The following is a 21209-nucleotide window of genomic DNA, read 5'->3' as shown; positions in this document are numbered from 1 at the left end:
GGATCATTGATCCGTAAGTGATTGCTATTTTATTCATACTATTAGTAAATATTCATTTAATATAATAAAAACCTACATGTATAATGTACTATTGGTATTCTTCAAATTAAAATACCTAAGGCTGATATGCTGAACAAATCAAATCATTTATTCGTTTACGTCAAATATTATTTACTCTTATGATATTCGTTACCATTACTGAATCTACCACCAGCTCGGAAAAGGAAGTAGAGCCTTATTAGACGACCTAGCAAGGAATTTAAGGCCAGAAATAAAACTAAAGTAAAAATATTTATTTGTCGCCTGATAAACCACGTCTGAAATCCATTTCTTTATCTTAAATTTAAAGGCGTTTTTTGACATATTTTTCGTACAAGTGAAAATGGCTGATTCGTTTTGCATGGTGATAGATTTTATGCCCGAGTAAAAAAATATTTCATCGCTAGAACACTAAGAAAGCGAAGCATTGTAAATTTGTATTAGTGTAGTTTAGTATCTAAACTAAATCTTTACCCAGGTATTATACGTCAGTTTGTATTAAGAGACTGTCAAATTGATAGATTTCTTAATTCTTAAAAAGAAATATCTGCAGGTACACTAGCAGAACTAAAGAAGAAATTACTAATAACTGAAACATTCTAGTAACTCTGGTATATAAGTTATAGATAATAGCTGCAAATTCAGCATTTTATAGATAGCGCTTTGCGTAAGCAACTTCCTTCAGTTGCACGTGCATGTCAAAGTTCAAGGGCAAGTACTTATAGATGAATCCGGGTGATACTTTACCTAATAGTTAGCCAATCTCATATCTAAGAAATTTAAAAAGATATATACATTTAAGATTTAAATTTAATTTAAGACAATGTAATGAAGTGTGAGATTTAAAATTTAAGACAAAAATCATAATTTTCTTGGTTTCCATGCACTAAAATGTTATGTACCTTTTTTGTCTTGTCCTTATCCCACGTTAAGTACGATCGCCACTGCATGTTTTTCTTACTCGAAAACATACTATGAAAGGGTTTGCCTGATGTTTTTTTAACCAGCTGCCTGCACTTTTCTGACGTCAACCCTCTTTCGAAAACCTCTGACTTAACAGGACTCCATAAGAAAGTAACAATATTTTATAAACTTAAATCGTCAATTTTGTTAACTAAATCCATTAGAATATCTAAATATAATCGGCTAATAGCCTTTTCTTTTTCAACCAAGTTTATTTCATTGCAATTTTAGGTATTCCTAATACGATGAATCAAGTTTTCAAATTAACTTTCATGACTGACTTTTTCAGTACATCCGTTTGACCTTTCACACAATTTCTGCAGTAACATCAAAATTTTCAAAGTCACGTGTTTGTACTAATGAATGAACATCCCTAACAGCTCGTTCCTCTCCATTAATTACTACAATTTATCGTCGCAGATAACAAATATGATTGTTATAATAAAACTACATTGTTTCAGTTGCAAATGTTTGTTTTGCAGCGTTTTATCAAAATGCCGGATGTTACTTGCACGTGGCGGACATAGATCATTTATGAGAGAAATGTTCGTTTCGTCATGCAATCATTGGTAGATACTTCTCGAAATTATAGAGATTTTTTGATCACCCTAGAATTTCTTTCATTTTCCATCTACGACGAATTGCCTCCTATAGTTATAGCCGTCTTCACCAGCGACGGCAGTTGTTCCAAAATTCAGTCTTACATGTACATTTCAGGGAGTAATAGTTCAGCTCTAATTGCTGAAATAACCTTATCTCCATTGGTTATTTAACCCTATCTCCTCGGCAGTGACAGCCAAGTGGTTTAAGTTAGCACCTTCCACGCAAGCCGTCGACGGCAACACATCAATGACTTCGAAGATATTATGTGTATATCTATACTAATATTATAAAGCTGAAGAGTTTGTTTGTTTGATTGTTTGTTTGTTTGTTTGTTTGTTTGAACGCGCTAATCTCAGGAACTACTGGTCCGATTTGAAAAATTCTTTCAGTGTTAGATAGCCCATTTATCGAGGAAGGCTATAGGCTATATAACATCACGCTACGGTCATAAGGAGCGGAGTAGCAACGAAAAATGTTACAAAAACGGGGAAAATTTTGACCCATTCTCTTAGGTGACGCGAGCGAAGTTGCGCGGGTCAGCTAGTTACAAATAATTATCATCTAACGGTGATGGAAATGACCGTCAACATTTCATGCCTAAGATCTACAACAATTTATTACAAAAACCCACTGGAGTTAATAATAAAACTGCCTGTGACCTCAATTTGTCAAATTAGTACAAAAAGTCGACATTTTCTTATTAAATTACATATTATTATATTGTAATGTAAAGCCTGACTCACAGTTATTTGTCACAAGCTCTACGTATTCTTGCAGGAGGTTATCGCGAGTAAAGTTGAGCGATACGATAAACTTCTTGTGTGCAGAACGTTACAATATTGTGCGATTCATTATGCTGTTACCTACCTAATTTACAGATCGTGTAACCGTTTCATGACGTCCCATGACGTCTCAAAAGAAAGACAATTTTATGTTATACATATAATTTTATACTTCTTCTTGTCGTATGGTTAGTGGTCAACCTAGTGTCAAAGCTGTTCAAGCCGCCCGAAGGCCTTTGACGTGGCTTAACGACTGTTATCTTAATTGACAACAACCGGGACCGACATTTTACGTGCCCTCCGAAGCACGGAGACGCCCTGTTCAAATATCACAAAGCGGTCACCCATCTACGGAATGACCGCGCCAAGGTTTGCTTAACCCACAGATCGTTTACCGACCGGTGAGCGCAACTGGCTAAGGGCAAATTTATACTTATGCTAGCCTAGTATTTCTTCCGACTATGTCGAAGTCGGCTTCCAGTCTCATCGGATGTAGCTTAATATCAGTATTTGACATGGAGGGACTGATTACGGTCAGTTGCTTCTACACAACTTCAAGCAGCAGCAAGTGACTGGTTGTCAGTCTTTTAAACTTCTGACTGCTGTCAACGACTGTCAAAGATCTTTGAATATGACAGCCGGGACCCACAATTAAACGTGCCTTGTGAATTCAGCCTAGCCTTTTTTCCAACTATTTTGGAGTTGTGAATTATAAACTTTAAATATGTTTAACAAAATAACATTCTCTATTTTAAAAATATTCTCTTGTACCGTAGAAACATTTAGTAGTTAAATACTCGTATTCACCTAATCTATTCTCAAACTATCAAGTTTATCTTTTATATTTAATTCAGAAATACAAGTGTAGGGCAATGACCTCTTGAATGACGTTACTGTGTGGAATAAATGCGTCTACTTTAACGTTATAACTAAAATCGAATTGCACTAAAAATTGCTCTCGTGTCGCGGGGACTTTCACAAACATACAAACAACGGACACATACTAGAAACAGGCCCAAAACAATTTTTGTGGATTGCACAAAACTGAATACGTGTAGGTGAATGTTCGGGAGAATGCCGCTCGGAATTGCTGCTTGAATGTTTAAACCAGACCCAATTGGCAGAAGCTGAATAAGTGCAGTAATGGCTTCGAGTCAGTTTTGTTGTTCGATAAATACTGCCGAGCCGTACATGCCGACCCGAATATATTGTGTGTAGCAAGTCTGACTCTTTGCAACATAAAGTTAAACTTTTGCGTAGCATTGAAACCTGCACCGAAACGTCAGGCCTTTTAAAGCAAATCGCTTAATCGCGTTCATTCCCATATTCTCTTATACAATTAACAATGTAGAGGGCAACCAATGTTATTAAACTCCGAGCTACTATTAAGAATATTGAACGTACGAAGTAAAAGTTAGAAAACTTAACAACTCAAAGGGATTAAATCATGATCTGCAGTCCCAATAAACCCGGTACATACTCAGATTATCTATGTAATAAAATAATAAACGAAAGTATGTGCTTATGTGCATTAATTGTGAACTACTGAATTAGATATTTCTTTTTAAATATGTTGTAACTGTCGGGGCAAGTTTTCTTTGGGATCAATCGAAGCAAAATTCCCACGGGAATGGAATCAACTATTATACTATGCCCGGACGAAGTCGGGTAAGGCTGCTAGTAAAGAATAAAGAAATTATTAAAGTGGTCAATAAAAACGATGAAAATAACAAAATTCATCCTAATATTATTAAATCTATGTTTGTTGCTTACAGGAAGTCCTTTACTCATCCATTATTGGTCAATAACAATAATAAGTAATATGAAAGTTATCTTAGAACAAAGAATCGTAAAGAACTGTTATTGGCTCCTGTATCTCGGAGCAACGGTCGGGACTATAAACATTGACTTATCTTAACAAACATTCGTTGTATATCATTGTACGTATATACCTTTTTCACTTGACCACATGGTTACTTAGTTGTTGACAAGGAGAGTTAAATTTTGCATGGTCTTGTAATTATTAAGCTCTTTGCTGTTATTTTATTTGATCATATTACAAGCTTCTCGCCCGTGCGTTTGACTGTGTGGAATTTCAACCCCTCTAAAGTGGAATTTCCAAACATCATAGTGCACTGCAACACTGCTTAAGGAATCTTTATACCAAATAACAACTTTCTACGCTCAGTAGTTTCGGCTGTGCGTTGTTCAACAGTCAGTCAGTCATTCAGTAGCGGAAGAGTTTTATATATAGGTATTGATTATGGTTAGTGGTCAACCTATTGTTCAAGCCGCCCGAAAGGCCTTTGACATGACTTAACGACTGTTACCTTGATTGACAACAACCGATAATGATTGCACCATATTATGTCACAGAAAACAGAGTTTTATAAGAGCTGAAACAATTAATTTTTATGATTCATTAATTATTCTTAACTTGAATCGTACTATGATTGATTAAGAAAGCTGAAATTCAGTATTACTTTTCCTTAACTCCTTAGCATACAATATATTATCAAGCGAGTTGTTCATTCGGAAACTCCGAGCAACAATTATTCAATAATTATAATATAAATTAGAAAATACCAATAATTCTTTGTTCGGCCCAGAAATAAGACCCGAAACCTCATGATCAGCAAATCAGAAACACTATCGACCACGCCATGGAGGCAGAATTCAATTGTATCAAAGCCCTCAAACCTGTTCTTTGTGATTCTTATATTAGATCGGGGAAAAAGTCTTTTCGCATTATAGTATGTATGACCTTGTAATAAAATCTTTTCTTTACACAAAAAAGCTCAATATTTGGTTACCTCATGAGCTCAATGAAAGAAACCTAATGAACCGTGTACTCATTTGTGAATCTTGAAGCCAAAGAGATTTTATTACAAGTTCATACACACTATAATGCAAAAAGACTTTCTCCCCGACCTAATATGTTAATGATTTTAACCACTGCGCCATTCATCTCGTTAGATAAAAACACTATTATTCTCAAACACATTTACTAAAGGGTCATTAAAAGAAATTAGTACCATCTTTATATAAACAAACAGCTCGATTAGTAATTACTAATTAGTACTATGTTTAAAAATAAACTGGTTAATCTTTGAAATAAAAATATATGTACTGATAAACTAAACGTAAACAACCTTAAGGGTGATTCTGTTTCTTATCTTAATGACAGTTTTGAATTTGAACTCAAACTCAAAATAATACTTTGTTTTGAACTTTAGATTTGAAGGTTATACAAAATCATTCATAATTTGGTTTAAAAGTACAAAATTATCTGTGTACACTACATTGTATATATTATGCAAATCATACATAAATACCCTTTGTTTATATACGCAAATTTTGTTTATATAGCATTGGTACCCGTACATGCGTTTCCCTAGGTATGGGCAGAAAGAATAATATACCTAACTAGAAGACGGCGCGGAAACTGTAGTGCAAAAAGATATACATAAGTGAGTGTGAGGTTTCCAAAGACAATGTTGAGGATAGAGCGTAGTTGAGGACAAAGATCAGGAAGGCTGACCCCACTACCATATGGTATTCAAAGCATTGAAGAAAGAGTGACAAAAAATATCTTATGAAACGATCACCCCACAAACTGACCTTAGTATATTGTTTGAATTACTCAAGGTGACGTTTTACGTCGACATAAAAAAAAAAATATTAATAAAACCATAAATGTCTCTAAAGACAGTTAATTATTTTTATAGAGCAGTACTTCGCAGTATATGTTACATTTCAATAATCACTTACCTATGTAAGGAATCATGAGGCAATCTCGAAAATAAGCGAAATCTGCCATCTTGAATATTTCAATATAACAGTTACAAACCACAAATAAAAAGTTCACTTACAGTCTTGCACTCACAGATCGGTTCCATACTAATTTGAAGAGATCAATTTATACACAGCAGCTAGGTGTTTGAGCTGAGCGTCTCTGTGCTTTGAATCACGAAGTACAAGAATTAATAGCAATGTATATATTATGAAGTTGGTGATCCACTCACCTTGCAAACAGTGTCGGTGTATCCTGCGCCAAAACGTCAGGCATTCTGAAGTGAATTAATTTACGAATTTCTATTATACTAGCTGACCCGCGCAACTTCGCTTGCGTCACTTAAGAGAATGAGTCAAAATTTTCCCCGTTTTTGTAACATTTTTCGTTGTTACTCCGCTCCTAATGACTGTAGCGTGATGTTATATAGCCTATAGCCTTCCTCGATAACTGAGCTATCTAACACTGAAAGAATTTTTCAAATCGGACCCGTCGTTCCTGAGATTAGCGCGTTCAAACAAACAAACAAACAAACAAACAAACTCTTCAGCTTTATAATATTAGTATAGATAATATTATTTTTACCATTTCTTTCAAATCAAGATTTTCATACGATTCTGTCTGAATAGGTACCTACATTGTATTTTTAGGTTCGAATAATTTTCATTCACATACGAGGGTAGGTAGATAATTTTCTTATTATACAATCTAAATGATCTCTGCTTGGTTTGGAATCAGATAGACGTTTGTAGGTCTTAAAAATAATCCATTTTCTGTTCCATTACTAGGCAATAATTCCTCCCTGGAATAAGGGAGCGGTAAGGCCCCAAGTTCGCTAGCATATTGAAGGTTTAAGGGCTTTGCATATTTTAAAAAATGCTTTAAACAATTCTCATCTTTGCATTTTCTGCTTATAAGGTTATATTTTATGTACCTAATTATTTCTTGCATGCATAACTTCTAAAAGTCAACCCTTCGACCATTTGCATTGTAGTGGAATGCTTGACTTAAACCAGCGGCTATTATGCATAGGTAAAGAAAGTAATTTTACTTAAATTCGTTTAGATCATTACAGACCCGGTTTCTTTTAAACCATCAAACAGTTAACTAAGTAATAAATAAAATACTTTTGTATCTAAGCACACATAAAGATAGAATATTCTCACATAAATTTGTTCCAAGACTATTTCACAACTTAAACAATTCTATAACAAAGTCCAGTGTTTGTTTGTACATACAAATACGTACAGTAATGAATGTAATGATATATCGAGTTTAATTCAACACTTAATGATAACGCGTCCTTTGGACAGCAAGAAATTGGGTAGTGATAATGACCTAAGGGAGAAAAATTTATAGTTCTAGGCTATAGCTTACAATAAATTTTAAAAGATATATCTGGTAGCATATTATATAGCCTCTGTGCCTACCTTTGTAATCTGGGCGGCTAAGTATACAACTGCCGACCGTTAGGTATTAGGTTCGATTCCTGAGTGGGGCAAGATCATATTGTTTTTTCCTTATTAATGTTAGAATAATTATCATAATAGTCCCGAGTTAGGACGTGCCTAATATTACATGAAAGCATTTTTTTTCTAATAGCGAAATAAATGTGTTTTTCACACACCTTTCAGAGTTGAAAGCACATAATATTATTTAAATATTTTGAGATTGTCTCCCTTCGTAGAGCTGTAACGTCCGAATACATACAGTCGTTCCGGAGATTACTTTCAAAATGCTTAAAAGTTCACGAAATCTCCACCTCTTAATAAGAACAGTACAGATTTTCAAAATACAAAGCAACAAAATCAAACAGACCGGTCACATAACCCTAGGTTCTTTATTCTGAATACAGTTGAAGAAGGAATGCAAAGTTCACAACCCGTACTTGAGTCAATGTGACTTAAGTCACATGCTCACATTCTAGAAGAAAACCCGTACCTAGTAATGAGAAGGTAATATAATACCCTCTGTTTACCTGAACATCATAAACCTATTAAAGATAATCCATATTGACTTCTAGAAACACACTAATCTGTTAAAAACACCCCATTAGAACACAATAGGGGATAACTAGTAGTTATTAACTACCCTATTGTTTAAAGCTGTGAATGTTTTGTTTGGGGATTATAGAAAGAATTTGCCGACAATAGATTAGGGTCGTTTTTTCAAGAACATAGTTTTTGTTTTCAAATAACGATTTTCTTGTAAATAGTTTTAATAGTACCTAAGGAAATAAAAAATAGGTTGTAAAATATTTAAAAAGTTAATGCACTTTAAACGTACCTACTAATCTTTCTACGAGTTAGATTTAACTTTTATGTATGTATACATCTCACGAAAAAGGATTTAATATATTTCTATAGCATGGTATTAGCATGCAAAAGTATGCCTGTCTATTGCACTTTGCAGACAAACCATTGAGCCAATAATGATGATATTTTGCAAGATGACAGTTGAAAACTTGAGTTTCAAAAATCTCTTTAAAATATTAATATAAAATATTTATTAGTAGTCTCCGTTCCCGTTTTAAGTGGTAAAAAATATCCCCTGTGTTAATCTTAGTTATAAACTTTTATAACAGAAGTATTACACATAGTTTTCAGACCTTAACAGAACTAACTCTGCCAGGTCCCCTACTTATCTCTTAACATATAAACTCTGCCCTAAGTGTGTGTAATCATAGCCCACGTGTATAAGACATAGTGATAGGTATGCTCGTATAATTACTTGTGATAAACTGTAGCTTAGAACAGCTTAGTAACATTATTACATGTGTATTATTAATTATGATATATAGATGAATATATTTATATATACTTTGTTTAATTGCTTCACATTTTTCTATCAAAATATGTATATTATATAACTCAAAGGTAACTGACATACCCCCGGTTACTGAAGTACATTTAGCGGTAGTTTGTCTATTCAATAGCGTTTAAATCCATATAAAAATAACTGTTTAAATACCTCAACTACCGTTAAATTTACCTCAGAAATCGGGGGTTAGCGATCTATCAACACACAGCCCAAACTACTACTAGACGAATCGGGATGATATTTGGCATGAAAGTAGATGTTATGACGTATGCATCCGCTAAGGCAGGATTTCGATCAATTATACCCCCAAGGCGTAAAATAGGGGTTGACATTTTGTATGAAAATTCTGTCAACTTCAGATAATTTACATTTTTCTCTTTTATGATTAAAGAATTCTAAGATGAACTGATTTTTCTGAAATTTATTTTCTTTCTGCCAAAAAGCTCTTTATTAATTTCACTAATTGTGGCTTGAAATTGCAGATGAAATTAAAGTAGTAAAAAGATACTCATAACTTTTGCATTTATCTTTCAATCTGTAGTAATATCTGCTTTACAAGAATCATTTGACATTATTCCATTTAAGGAAAAGATAATTATGATCTATGTACATTTCCTGCTGTCAGGTATACTCAACTTAAACATGAATAGATAAACAAGTAATTTCAAAGAAAAATATAAATAAATATCATGAAAATCACTTCCTAGAATAGAAAACTCGCCAATGTTCTATCGACGAAGATGGACTCGAAAGTCCTAATAAACTAAAATAATATATAATCTTTTCTCTACACAAAAAAGCTCGACATTTGAGTACCTCAAGAGCTCGCTGAAAGAAACCTAATGAACCATGTACTCATTTGTGATTCTTGAAGCCAAGAGATTTTATTCCAAGTTCATATATACTATAACGCGAAAAGACTTTTTCCCCGACCTAATATAAATCTATAGATCTAACCATATAAAAAAAATACTAGCTTCTATCCGCGTACTTGGCCACGCAACGTTTGGCAGATACAAAAAAATCTTACGCATTTATTCAGGTTTTGAATTAACTTCTGATAAACTATAAAAACCGATTTATCTGTACAAACTTTCGCGTTCATAAAAATATAATTCAAGCTTAAATTTTTATCCCAAAATATTCTAAACTAAGCACTTTTTTGTTTGTTAGCCCTTTATGTGTCCCACTGCTGGGCAAAGCATTAACTTAAATAAAAACTTAACTACATTAAATAAAGTCTGAATAGTGATATTTTTTGTAATAAGTTATATATTAACGTTAGATTTAGGTTATTTTTACTAACACTATATGAATCTTTGTGGTCTGAAATAAAAACTTATTATTATTATTAACTAAAGTACAACTAAACAGTGATCTAACGCAAAATCTATCACACAAAAATGACCTATGGCCTATCATCAACAAATAAACGTTAATACAATTTAAGTGTTCTCTCTCTCTCACTCCATCGTCTATAAAAGAGAGAGTAGACATTGACTCCGGCGCATTTGCCTTCGGAAGCAGGCAGCCGACGGATTAAAGTATTGTTGTTTCTAAAGACTGATATTTTATGTGGTATATTCACCCCTTGCAATATGGGGACGAGTAGTATTAGCGTTTTAAGTGTTATTTTATTAGTATCCGTTTTTTGGAAACCTGCGTTCGGCAATGGTGAGTTCAGACCTTTATTTTTTAGATTTTTTTAAATAATTTGTGTTGTTTTAAAATTGTTGTGTAATAACTGATTAGTATATAAAATATATTTGTGTGCATCTTAAATCTAAAATTGCATGATTAATACGTATTTAAAAAAAAAACATAAATATGTTAATTTTAACTGTATCTATTTTACTACGCCATATAGTTAACAAAATATTAAACTGAAAACTATACATCTCTAGCAAAGAAAGTCAAACAAAAAAATAATAAAATTTAGTATCAACCGTAACCATAAACTTTGGCTGGATAATAATAATAAGTAGTTAAATATTAATAATTACGAAAGTAGCCATAAATAAATAACTAGGGCGAATAATTTTAGACTAAATTAAAAACCTATTGAGCTTTTTCTAACTTGTTCAAGGCGTCCAATTGGCTGAATGAGTCATACTCTATAACAGTCATTTAACGCACCCTCCACAGCACGGAGGCACTCATAAAAAATACCATTAAGCTACCCATCTTAAGATTGTACGCATATAAGGTTACTTAACCCACCGATCGCTTACCAGCCGTAAAAAGGTTTACATTTTCTATACTTTCAATAAAAAGTTATTCAAAAATACCCTGGTACGTCTTGAAAAATCTAGGAGGAAATCTGGGCAATATGGCATCAGATTATGACTAATAGGAGTGGAGCTGAAAGCTAAAGTCTACGCGAACGAAGTAGCAGGCGGCCGCTAGTCTAAATAAAAACGTGATTAAAGAGAAAATCATAATAATATATTTATTTTAAAGTCAGTTAAGATAAAAATTGACCTCTCTTGAATTTGAATGTAATAAAATATGTTGATAACAATTTTACCACATTATCTTCTTTCTATATTATCGCAATAATAATTTGCTTAGAAAACAATAATAATTCATAGTTGGAAAGGTTATAAATACTAGGTAAATTGGTCAGCCTGCGACCACGGCGAATTCAACCTGCGCTGAAACGTTAGGCATTTTAAGGTAAAATGCGTGTTCGCGTTAATTCCCGTATCCTATTATATATTAAATTGGACCCATTGCAAGGAAAACTTCCAGAAAGATGGGTTAAAGCTTAAAGCTTGACTTTACTGGGAAAGTGCCCGCAGTTTCTCCGTGGATTGATAATGGTCTAGATTCGATTCTAATAGGAAAAGGCGTAGACAAGGACACGCCTCTACAATCAATCATACCATCATACAATCTAAAATGATGCTATTTAATGATCCAGTAATATGAAAACTACATTATTTTATACTACCCTGTTGGTCCGTTAGTTGATAATGCCTGAAAGACTGTGCATTACCTTTAAAAACTATAAGGTAATTCAGAAAGTCTAAACTAATTGAATTTAATAAATTTCACAGTCTATGACTACTTGAAAGGCCTAAGATTATCCTCGAAGCTAGAAACTATGTTTCCCTTCCACAAGAAAACGAAATTACTTTTCGAACAACCTAATAACTAACTATATTCCCCGAATATTTATAATAACTTTGAAATGAACCAGTCAGAAGGCCAATATTCATTCTTAAAGTAGCCAAAGTCACGGGTAAAGACTAGCAAGAATAAAAATTAAAAACTTTCCGTATTAGGTAGATGACAAAGTACCGTTAACGACCGTTGATAACGTGACAATTATTATTTGCAACAAACATAAGATAGATAGACTCTTGACCCTAGATTGTGCTATCTGCGGTCCAATGTCAGAAACGGGTAATGGACCTGGTATCTTAATTAAACTATTATTTGAATACCTTGAGTTTTGAAGATCATGTACAGGATACTGAATTTATTAACTGCACGTTTGGCGCAGTGGTTAAAGTGGTCACCTTGCCCCAATAGCCGCTGGGACGCGTGTCGTAACAAAGAAGAGCTTAATGGAGCTAGTTGCGTTCACCAATCGGTAAACGATCTGTGGGATAAGCAACCCTTGACGGTCATTCAATAGATGGGTGACCGCATAATGATATTTCAACTGGTTATCTCCGCGCTTCGAAAGAATACTTAAAAAGTCGGCCCCGGTTGCTGTCTATTAAGATGCCAGTAGTTAAGCCACGTCAAAGGCTTTTCACCGACTTGAACAACTTTTTGACATTAAGTTGATCGCTAACCAATCTAGTCTAGAAAAAATACTTACATTACGAAAATAAAAAGATCTATTCAGTAATCCTAATTATCAAAGTAGATAACACCTTATTAAACGAGGAAGTATATAAAAGACTTCTTTGAAAGCCAAACAGAATACCTTCTTACATCCCAACAATGAACAGAACAAGATAAATTGAGATAATTTGATGTAAAGTGTAAATGTTATCATGTTGTTATTTCATCATCGGTGAACAACGGCCATTGTCAAGGATTTTTCAAGATAATTATTTTAATAATAACTTTAAATTTATCAATTAATAACCTAAGGTCGCGTGGACGTTTATCGCTAATTTCACTGTAGCAGTCGGATAATAATATGCTTTAGGGAAAATTAAGGAGGCGTATAGCAATAGCAAGGCATTTGGCATCTTAAAAAATAGTTTTAAGTAGATAAGTAACATGACGAACAGTAGCGCGATTCTGTACAATTGAAACCATCGAGTATCGAGAAATTGAAACATAAAATGTACTGCAAAATTATTTCTACGGCGCCCGATATAGGCGCTGATCCGTTTGTCATACAATTCTTTTCGGTAGCCGGTAGTCTATAGTGGCAGAGAATAGAGCTAAAGACTGACAGACAGAAAAAGAAGTCTCAGTAATAGGGTCCCGTTTTGGGTACGGAACGCTGTGGAAAAAAATTGTGACTTTAAAGAACCATATTTGTACTTTCTCTACGATCTATACCCATTACATCTACCTTATACCTATGGTCAGAAATAAGTCCACTTTTAAAGAACAAAGTTTGGTCAACAGCAAAAATGTCTTCCTAGTTTTATATTAAAAGCACTCTAATCCCAGCTTATTTCGTTTCAAACAATAATGTAATAAAAGGAACGGACTATAAAAACTCCAAGAGGATATCAGAGAGACTATTTAATAATAAAAATACTATCGATACTGCAACCATCAATCGCTGCGTATATCCGGTAAACGAAAAACATAAAGATTTTATGAAAGCCTCAAGTACGATATAAAAATGGCTACGTTTTAACGTACACAGTACCGTAAAATATTCTACGATTAAGCAAACTGGCTCGTAAAATTTAATTGGTACTGGGTAATGCTACATCACTACTCTCCACTTTGGTGATGAAAGAAAGATGAACAATTTGTATCGCGTGGTGGGATTTAGATTTTTTAAGAATCAGTCAGAAAAAAAATTGATCACAAAGATAAATATGAAGATGAAGACGAATTCGAAAAACCAAATAATATAGCTTAAACTCAACGACAGTATCTAATATCAAAGCTGGAAGAGAATTTCTCCATTTATTTTCAAAATGTCTTTACTATGTCTTTTGTGAAACTCTATTTTCCACATGATACCGGTTGTTTATTAGACACAAATTAACTTGACACCTATGAATCAATAAAGCCTGCAATTTCTTTATCTTTATGGGTTAAGATTGCAATCTTTTGCCCAAATTGACATCGAATAAATTAGGCAAAAGAGAGTGCTGAATTTTGTTTTATCACTTATTGCTTAGATATTAAAATGATATTAAAACATTTTGAACACGTTTTATAGTTTTCAATACTGTCCTAGTCGCCTCAAAAATTTTATTCTGATGTCAAAAGATTTTTTTTTATTAATGTCTGCCACTTTTCTGGACCAGAGTTTCTTCCCAAGCGATGCAGGGCAACTCCTCCTAAAATTAATATAGTAGATGCTTATCAATGTATAACTTTTATTTCAATTAATTAGCAAATCGATCAATGACAGTGAGTCATCGTAGTCTGACAGTTGTCAGTACAACAGTATCAATTATATGCACTTCCCCGCTGTGCACGGATGCAACTGTTTAGCCACGCTCTTAGACTAACTGCGGCTAAGAGCCCAGTTCCGTTTCCTACGGAAGTGCTACCGAAAAGACAGATGCGGAATTAATATTATGGACTAGTTTACGAGTTTAGAATGAATCACATGAGAAACAGATCACAAACGCATAAAATAAAGAGACATAAAAAAGATCTATGTAGTGCAACAGCAAGTTCCTTTGCTATTTCCTCCCATTGATCCCATTAGAGGAAATTTAGATCCAGGCAATCCCATACAAACCTTAATCCGATAATTAAAAAAAGAATTATCCAATTTGTTACAGTTGCTCAAAAGTTACGTTCGTTCATACGTTTCGAAGACGTATATTTTGTATTTATATAGATGATAGATTAAAATAATGAAAACGTACAGAATTTAATAGCCATTGTTCATTTTTAAGTAGTCTTTCACACATTTATCAGTAGGTAAGCATATTATAATACAATGTTTATCTCATTTCAATCCAGAACGTTCTGAATATGGGTCGAATATGAAACATTAGAGGTCAGGCCGGGTCGCCAAACTCCCAGCAAGACAGTCCCCTCTGCGTGGAATTGGATAATCGTTGCGACTGCGCAGGGGTCATGATGAGACCAACTGATCCTTGGTCCTCCATCAAAATGTACTAAAACTTTCTAATAAATTATACTTACGCACAGTTTTATAAGGATATTACATTCTTCTAACATCATGTTAAAACTTCGTAACGTGTTTTTTTGCGTTTTTGTAAACAAAATTAACAATCGTAACAAAAATCCTCTTGCCAGAATAAAGAAGAAGAAGAGAAGTGATAAAAAAATGAGTCCATATTATTATCTGCATTTTTGTTTCAACTGTTATTTCAAAGTCTCATACATACGTCTAAATTATTTTGCCATGGTAAAAGTAATGAATAGAAAACAGTATAACATTCTTTGTGACACAATATTTATTTTCCAATACGAAAATTAAGCGAAATTTTGTTACTAAATTTGATCTAATTCACTTCTTTTACAACAGTATATGAAACAATGGCACCTAGAATATATAAATAACATTTAAAAATGTAATTACGGGTGATAATATAATTTAATTCTAATGACCATGACTTGTTATAGAAAAATGCGAGATTCAGGTTGCATAATAATATTTATGTAAATCACGTAATACAAGTACATGGGGGCAACAGTTACGCACAGATACCTAGATTTTTAAACGATGAACGATAACAAAATGTCAAGGTATTTAGGATAATGCATTTTTTGTTCACATACGTAAATCGAATTGCCTGCGTGATGTTATGGGTTTGTACTTCTAGATACTGTAGCACTGAGCAAAGTTCAATTTTGGTCCAGATTTTTTCAGCTACTCTCGTGCCCGTCAAATATTGCTGGTCAAACTCACTCCCAACAAAATATAACGAAAATATGACTTTATATAGACAAGTTCAAGAAATAATGTAACAGAAAACGAATATACCCAAATACATAACGTTGATAACGTGAAACGCAAGGGCAAAAATACCTATCCCAGATTTTAAAGGTTTTCTTAAAGTAAGAGGAATCAAACCTGTAGCGTCACAATTAATATTAATTATCATATTTTCCATGTGTTACACTCGCAAATTAGCCTTGATACACATGTGGTTAGCTGATTCATTGTTGATAACTTGTGACCTCTGATCCGGGATCTACTTTGTTGTATACATGTAAATAGTGGAATAGTACCTTGAACTGATACATGTCTAATTATGTATTAGTTTATTTACTCAACGATAGCCCCGGGTCAATTTGCTTGTAAATGATCGATTGCTTTCTCTTCACGACTGACTTTATTAAGATTGATAGTAATTGTATCATTGGGCTTTATGTCAAGCCCTTTATTGTTTGAATTGACAAGTTTAATGTACGTTTTATGTATTTTCACACACTTATCAATGTTATACTCGAGTTCAGTATGCCTTTTACTTTCATAGATAGGATTGGATCTAGTGCAGTACCTTGAAGTACACCATATTCTATGCAATTTTGCTGTATGAAATCAAAGGCCTAACTGAAGTCTTTTGTTCCATTTTAAATAAATTCAATTTAGCAACTAACTTACTAAGCAAGTCGGGTAAACAAATAAGGTATCGTAGCCTTTAATTTTCAATAGCGTTTAAGACCCGTTGCATTATAATACTAGTGTACAAGTCGCGAGAGTTTAAAATTGTTAACTAAGCAAAGTTTATTTATAAGCTTCTATATTACATTTAGAAAGAGTTATTAATCGCATATTTACCTTTTAAACACATATCAGACCTACAAAAGTACATCTTGTCCTTACTTTATTGTTTCCAATGAACTTAGCAACACAAAGATAAAGCAAAATAAATAGTAACCAATCATTATCAATGCCCGTGATGTTTATATTTATTTTTAATACGGTCGTGATTGCCGAGTGTAATAACTAATTAATTGACGCAAATCACCTTGTTTGTTTCAGATAAATGTTCCATAGCCTGCACAGGATGTAAGTGTTATTTTTAATTCTCTTTCTCTTCTCCATTGCAAAATGTATTTTCTTCAAAGTTTTATTTACTATTTTCACTCTATTTTGATTGCTGAAAATCCTTTTTAATTAGTTCACCATAAAAAACAACTTCGCTTTTCAGTAATATTGCATTAAATTTCTCAATATCTAAGTTTTTTATTTTTTGACAACATTCCAAATATTCAATATTATATTTCTATTCACAAAATAATTTCCTTCCAGCTCCAACGACCCAGGCCTTCCTCAACGGTCACAAATACAACTATGGCGTCGAAGGTACCGTGACCATCTATGTGACCGGAGCCTCCAACCAGGAGACCAGCGTCAAGCTCCTGGGTCAGGTCTCCGTGGCTGCTGTCGGCAACTGCGTGCATGAACTCGCTGTGCAGAACCTGGTCATCTCTGGGCCTGATGGCAAGGTTGGTTACCCATCGATTTTAGGTTTTATTTATCTTTAAATGTTTTGATCCTTAAGTCTTCTTCTCCTAGAAAAAAATCTCGTTGACTGAATAATAATAATACTACGACGTAAATGATATAAGGTTACAGAATTGATTCAATGAACGAAGATCAGTCGAACATGAATTTTATTGATACTGTAATCTTTATACATCACTACATCTTATCTTGAACACTTAAAACGTGTACATTTGTTAAGTGAAGAGCCAAAACAGTTATACAATAGCAAAATTTTTCCACCAACATTCTAGCGGTTCTATAGAAATATCACCAGTTCTTAAACCAAATTTTTCCTCTAACAGAAACACCAGAGCCCGCCCGGCATCGAGAAGCCAGTGCGCTTCACGCTGCAGGATGGCCGCATCGGTGCTGAGATCTGCTCGGAGGCCGACGACACTCGCCGCTCACTCAACATTAAGAGAGCCATCATCTCGCTACTGCAGACCGAACAGAAGTCTTCCACCCAGGTACCATTACTAGATTTCTGAACTTCGAACGCTTAATTGCAACAAAAGTTGTATTTTATAGTGCGCCGGTCTAATTCATGTAGCTTGAAGTATTTATGATATAGACATTCGTAACATTTTATAGTCACGTTAATCGTAATATTAATTGAACGAATATTACTTTTAAGTTATCTTTAGTAAAAACAAGGACATCCTTATATCCTAAGTAAGCCTCGAGAAAGGAAGCAGAATTTATATTTAAAAAAAACGCTGTGTATCGTATAAGAGATCTCGAAGAACTAGGAGACACTCTATTCAATGCCATTATAAAGATTGAAATCGTTCAAGGCTGAAATATTAACCTTACATTGTATTCCAGGTGGATATCTTCGGCACCTGCCCCACAGACGTGTCCTCGTCGCAGGAAGGCGGCGCAGTGCTGGTGCACCGCAGCCGCGACCTGTCCCGTTGCGGACACCGCGAGCAGGGCAAGCATGAGCTCATCTCTGGCATCTTCAACCCTAACGCTGTAAGTATACTTATAGTATCTCCTATCTACACAACACTCATAGTAGAAAATCTTTGTAAGCTTTTTAAATGACCACGCCCCTATCATTACATGGTCGTGTTTTGATTCCCTTACAGAACAGTTATTTGTGCGGTCCAAAAATATTTGTTTTGGGGTTGATTTTACTTTGTGTCCGTTATTTGTATGTTTGTTAAAGTCCCCGCGACACAATAGTAGTTCATAATGCGGGAGTTATTAAAAAATATTAAAAAATGTTTTAGCCATGTCTCCACGAAAGCCTCTTATAAGCCCACCCTTATGAGAAAACTAAAAATTAACTTAAAACAATCTCACACAATTTTAGTATTGTTCACAAAGTAGACCACTAAAGTTACTATTCTCTAACCAACTTATTCCAATCATCAGGAAATCAAGGACACCCAAGTGCTCCGCTCCAGCATGAACGTGGAGACCAAGGTGAACAACGGCGTGCCGGAGAAGGTGGCCGCCACTGAGGAGTACCTCTACAGACCCTTCTCTGTGGGAGAGAACGGCGCCAGGGCGAAGGTCCACACCAAGTTGACGCTGACCGGCAAGGCTAGGGCTGCTAATGCTCCATGTAAGTGTCTACGACGTTTTCTTCTACTCATAACATACATTTTCTCGAAAAATTAAGCTTCTTTTACTGCTAATCTGGGCAAATAAGAAACATAAGTTGCACGCTAAAAATTGTGCCCAAAGTAAACTATGCAATAGACTTTAAATTGTAATATTATAATGAAGTAATATCTTCGGTAATTTTCAATTATTACTGCAACTGTATTATTACTACATTAATGAAATGTGTGATGGGGTTTATGAACAAAAGTTAATAACATTAATATCTATACAAAAGATACACAATCATAAGATTATTTTCTTTTACAAAATACTGACTTGAGGCTTCTTCTCCTCAGCCCACTGCACAGAATCCCGCACCATCATCTTCGAGAACCCCCATGGTGTAGCCATGAACCAGAACAACATGCACTCCGCCCTGAACGCCGTCAAGGAGACCGCCAAGACCCTCGCCAATGAAGCAGGCTCCAAGTCTGCTGGCAACTTCGCTCAACTTGTCAGGGTTAGTATTAAATACCACCAGATTTTCATTTGTATTAGTGATTACAGAAAAATATAGAAATTATAAAGTCTACTATTAAAAAAAAGTGGCATGGAAAGAGTAAAAATGCTAAACAAAAGAATAAAAATTTCATCAGAAAATTTTTAGAGAAATGTTTAAAATAACGCAGAAATCAAGTGAATGTACTATTTTATTAAACTATGCTAACGAAACATGAAATTTTCAGATCTTGCGTACATGCAACAAGGCCGATCTCATGAATGTATACAGCCACGTCAAGGGCAACAATGTTGAGAAGTAAGTATATCCTAAAACAATATATTATTTATCACTACAGTCATTACTACTAGTATGTAAACCCTTTTAGGTAATGTTTTTGCACTGCACTAGCTTCTTTCCGTGATTTCGTACGCGTAAAAAAATCCTGGGGTAAAGATATCTATGTCCTTATCGGGGTTTTATCTTTTAAACGGAACAAATTACTTTTAAATCGGCCGCTTTTACGATCTTTCTAATAAGAATAAACAATCATAATTTCGAAGTCCAGGATTCGTTTGTATTTGAAAATTATCACCTTAAAATAAAAATCTTGCTCGTGACTCAATATTTAATCAATTGCATTTTTTCCTCTAGACGTGTGTTCCTGGACGGTTTGATCCGCGCCGGCACCGGCTACAGCATCGAAGCTTCCATCCAGCTGCTGAAGAGCAAGGAGCTGGGTCCCCTGGAGCAGAAGCTGGTCTTCCTGTCCCTGGGTAACGCCAGACACGTCAACAATGAGGCTGTTAAGGCTGCCGCTGTAAGTACCTTGACAATACATTTTAATTCAGATAAAATACAATTTTTCTTTAGTATAACGTTTCAAAAATACTATTAAGTATTTATTTACGTAAGATTTTGAATTTTATCATGAAAAGGATAATGCCAAAATTGTGCATAATTTTATAAACAAAAAAGTGTATCCTTACCATATAAAAAATCTTCTGTTTCTCATTCTCTCTGATATATTAAAAAATATTTATTTTTATTGTGCCACAAAATTAGGCTTTTACCGAAAATTAGAAGTTAGAAACAATGTTATGTCTACTTTGATTCTCTATTGCGAGAATATGCAAATATTAGGTTCTATCAAACTTTGTCTATATCATCATTTTTCTTTGCAGTCGATCTTGGACACAGCTAACCTGCCTAAAGAAGTATACCTCGGAGTAGGAGCCCTCGCCGGTATCTTCTGCCGCGAGCACCAGTGCCACAAGGTCAGGAACGACGGCATCGCCGCCCTGAGCCAGAAGTTCGCCGGCAAGCTGCAGAACTGCCGCCCGAAGACCAAGCTGGATGAGGACAATGTAAGTGTGAACACACAGCTTTATATATAACCGATTAAGATAAAGTTAAGGTGGGCACTATTGTGCATGAATGTAATGAACTTCATTCTATGAAACAAATATGTAATAAAAACACAAGTACCCATTTCGGGTTTTGTTCTAGAGGTACAGAGAG

General features: G+C 34.4%; 1 protein-coding gene across 2 annotated transcripts in view; it reads left to right on the top strand.

Annotated features, from left to right (window-relative positions):
* Window positions 1-10507: 10507 nt before the first annotated feature.
* apolpp (retinoid- and fatty-acid binding glycoprotein apolipophorin) overlaps window positions 10508-21209 on the top strand; it is a 38018-nt gene continuing 27316 nt past the window's right edge. For both annotated transcript variants that reach the window (XM_076131087.1, XM_076131086.1), the window contains exons 1-10: window positions 10508-10674; window positions 17129-17155; window positions 17399-17595; window positions 17938-18102; window positions 18461-18610; window positions 19016-19208; window positions 19546-19709; window positions 19936-20006; window positions 20343-20508; window positions 20873-21055. In XM_076131087.1, the coding sequence (XP_075987202.1) occupies window positions 10599-10674; window positions 17129-17155; window positions 17399-17595; window positions 17938-18102; window positions 18461-18610; window positions 19016-19208; window positions 19546-19709; window positions 19936-20006; window positions 20343-20508; window positions 20873-21055 (1392 nt within the window). In that variant the 5' untranslated portion in view covers window positions 10508-10598. The remainder of the gene's footprint in view (window positions 10675-17128; window positions 17156-17398; window positions 17596-17937; window positions 18103-18460; window positions 18611-19015; window positions 19209-19545; window positions 19710-19935; window positions 20007-20342; window positions 20509-20872; window positions 21056-21209) is intronic.

The sequence above is a fragment of the Anticarsia gemmatalis genome, chromosome 25 (genome assembly GCF_050436995.1).
Source record: "Anticarsia gemmatalis isolate Benzon Research Colony breed Stoneville strain chromosome 25, ilAntGemm2 primary, whole genome shotgun sequence".
NCBI lineage: Eukaryota > Metazoa > Arthropoda > Insecta > Lepidoptera > Erebidae > Anticarsia > Anticarsia gemmatalis.
Note: the sequence above shows the minus strand (reverse complement) of the source record. Positions and strands in the feature narration are given on the sequence as shown.